The following is a 2498-nucleotide window of genomic DNA, read 5'->3' on the forward strand; positions in this document are numbered from 1 at the left end:
AACAACAGCAACGACAACAACAACAACATCTTTATAGGTATGAGGTTCTACTAATCCTAAATAACCGGGGAAATGAAAAATTAGCCCAAAGGTTGCTCAAAAAGACAAAACTGCCCACATAGGGCAATGACATTTTTCTCCTGGCTCTTTCAATGTCTTGTTTTTGTCACAAAGTGTTCATGTTTTGTGTGTAACACACAGGTGCTATTTTTCTCCTCTCCCTTCTATCCATCAACCAGGTGCTTGGCGGGATTCACTGGGCACCGATGTGAACAAGCTGTGCTTAAAGTCTCAGACCCAAAACGTATGTGAACACAACTGTCCTCAGTCCCACGTGTCATTGCTGGTGTTTCACCGCTGCCATGTTTATCTCAAGAAGTGATGGAGAAATCCATCTTTTTTTGGTATATTATAATGAAAATGAATCAAATGACAGGAACTTTATTTAAAGCTGGTGCAGCCATTTGGATTGGATCCTAAGAGTTAAACATAACATGCTCCGCGCATTACCGTGCTGAATTTTGCATGTACTTTACATTTCATCATGTCATTCGTATGTTGTGTCTTTTCTGAATGAAGACAAACTTCGTAGTTTCTTTCGTTCACACTAACACTCATCTCCTCTAAAAGTTTATGCATAGGATTGGTGGTCTGATCGTTAGTTGTAAAATAAGTACATGCAAATTTCAGTTTGTTGAAAAATAGACTAATTAAATTATCGCAAAGTAGAGCCTGTACAAAATCTGATCACTAGACGAACTAAACTGAAAATCATGGTCTGAGGTCATTATTGAACCCAGACTCAAAGATTCAGAAATAATAGTTGGATTTTTGGGTCTAGTTGGACCATTCTCCTAACACCAGTGATGACTGCTGTGGGTTTTACACAGCTCCTGTCTAAACTAACCCCCCTCTCTTGTCTGTTTCTTGTCTTTACTACACAGGTGTCCAAATGAATTCACTGGTGAACGCTGCCAAACCTATGTAATGGCCAGCTTTTACAGTATGTCACTTTTTTCTTCCTAACCTTTTTTCAGACTGAAGCATGCTTTATTAACAACTGTTTTAACAACTTGTTTTTAATATGCAAACACTTTGTGCCATTTTACATTTCAGACATGCTTTACTAATGAACACGGTTGCGGAATGTTTAACATTTAATCTTGGGGTTATAAATGGTACAGAGGGGTTGTAAAAGTATTCACTCCCTAGCAAATCTTTCTGTTTTTGTTGCCTTATAACTTGAAACAAAAATGTATTTTCATTTGATTAAAAGTAATGGAACCGCACAAATTATACCAGATTATTAAATTAACTGGGAAAATTTGCTGCGGCAAAGGGGTTAGGGGAGTCGTCTTGTAACTGGTGGGTTGCTGCTTTAGTCCCCTGTTCCACTCGTCTAAGTTGTGTCCTTGCAAGACACTTCACCCACTTGACTACTGGTGGAGGGCCCGATGCATGGCTGCCCCACTTCTGTCAGTGTGCCCCAGGGCAGCTGTGGCTGCAATATAGCTCACCACCCTCAAGTATCTTTGAGTGTCCTATATCCTATCCTATCCTATCCTATCCTATCCTATCCTATCCTATCCTATCCTATCCTATCCTATCCTATCCTATAAGTTTGACATATTATTATTATTTAAATCTAAAAATCTATACGTTCTATCTGCATGTATTGATCTCATTTGTTTTGGAGGCCCAGCAGGACCAAGAGGTCCAGAGGACCTAGCTGAAGTTGGGTGGTTGTTTTAAAGGGGTAGGAGATTTTATCCAAGTGAACAATCTTACCTGCTGTAAATAATGCTTTGAACAATCTCAGTTTAGTGAAAAAGAGTTAAACTCTTTATGAACTGACAAGATGATGGCAACTTTAATAGGGCCAAGACCAAAGTAGAGTTCTGCCATCTTAAACAGATCTAGTCTCAAAAATATCACAGCAGTTCATCTAAACCTTATTTTATAACTATTTAGTCACTTTATTTTTCATGTTTTTTCTGGTAGAATTATTTTGCATCCCTGCCCTTTACTTTCTACCAGGGCTGAGGCTAGCTGTTGTTTCTAATTATACTTTCCAAACAACCATATATTTTTATATAAAACTATCTAATGTGAAACTAACAGTAATGTAAAGGTTTATAAAATTATATTTGCATTATCCTCTATAAAAATTTTGAAACTGTAGTTGTTTTAGGACTGCCGCAATCCATTTTTCTGCCAGGGGTAAATGTATTTGCAAAGCACGGTGCAGACATTATGGTCTTTGAATAATCTCTCAGTTATGTAGGCGTTAAGTATGGACAATTTGAAGTTTTTTTTAAACTTATTTTATCCTATTTTTTAGCTTTATTTATTTATTTTTATTAAATTAAATAAAAGTTACACCAGTCTGTGTACAGAAGTAAATACAAGTCATGAATGTTAAAGTTTCGATGTAGAGTTACTAGTAGTTGTTTAAAATGTGCCAAACCCATTTTTTATGACAGTAAATACAGTACATA

At 36.7% G+C, this 2498-nt stretch overlaps 1 protein-coding gene across 3 annotated transcripts in view; it reads left to right on the forward strand.

Moving 5' to 3' along the window:
- nrg1 (neuregulin 1) overlaps nucleotides 1–2498 on the forward strand; it is a 41177-nt gene that overhangs the window by 15118 nt on the left and 23561 nt on the right. For 2 of the 3 annotated variants that reach the window (XM_014002776.1, XM_014002777.1), the window contains one exon: nucleotides 240–304. In XM_014002776.1, coding sequence (XP_013858230.1) covers nucleotides 240–304 — 65 coding nt within the window. Of the gene's footprint in view, nucleotides 1–239; nucleotides 305–944; nucleotides 1004–2498 lie in introns of all 3 variants that reach the window. The other variant, XM_014002778.1, reaches the window with a different exon arrangement.

This window comes from Austrofundulus limnaeus, unplaced genomic scaffold (assembly GCF_001266775.1).
Source record: "Austrofundulus limnaeus strain Quisiro unplaced genomic scaffold, Austrofundulus_limnaeus-1.0 Scaffold15, whole genome shotgun sequence".
NCBI classification, from domain to species: domain Eukaryota; kingdom Metazoa; phylum Chordata; class Actinopteri; order Cyprinodontiformes; family Rivulidae; genus Austrofundulus; species Austrofundulus limnaeus.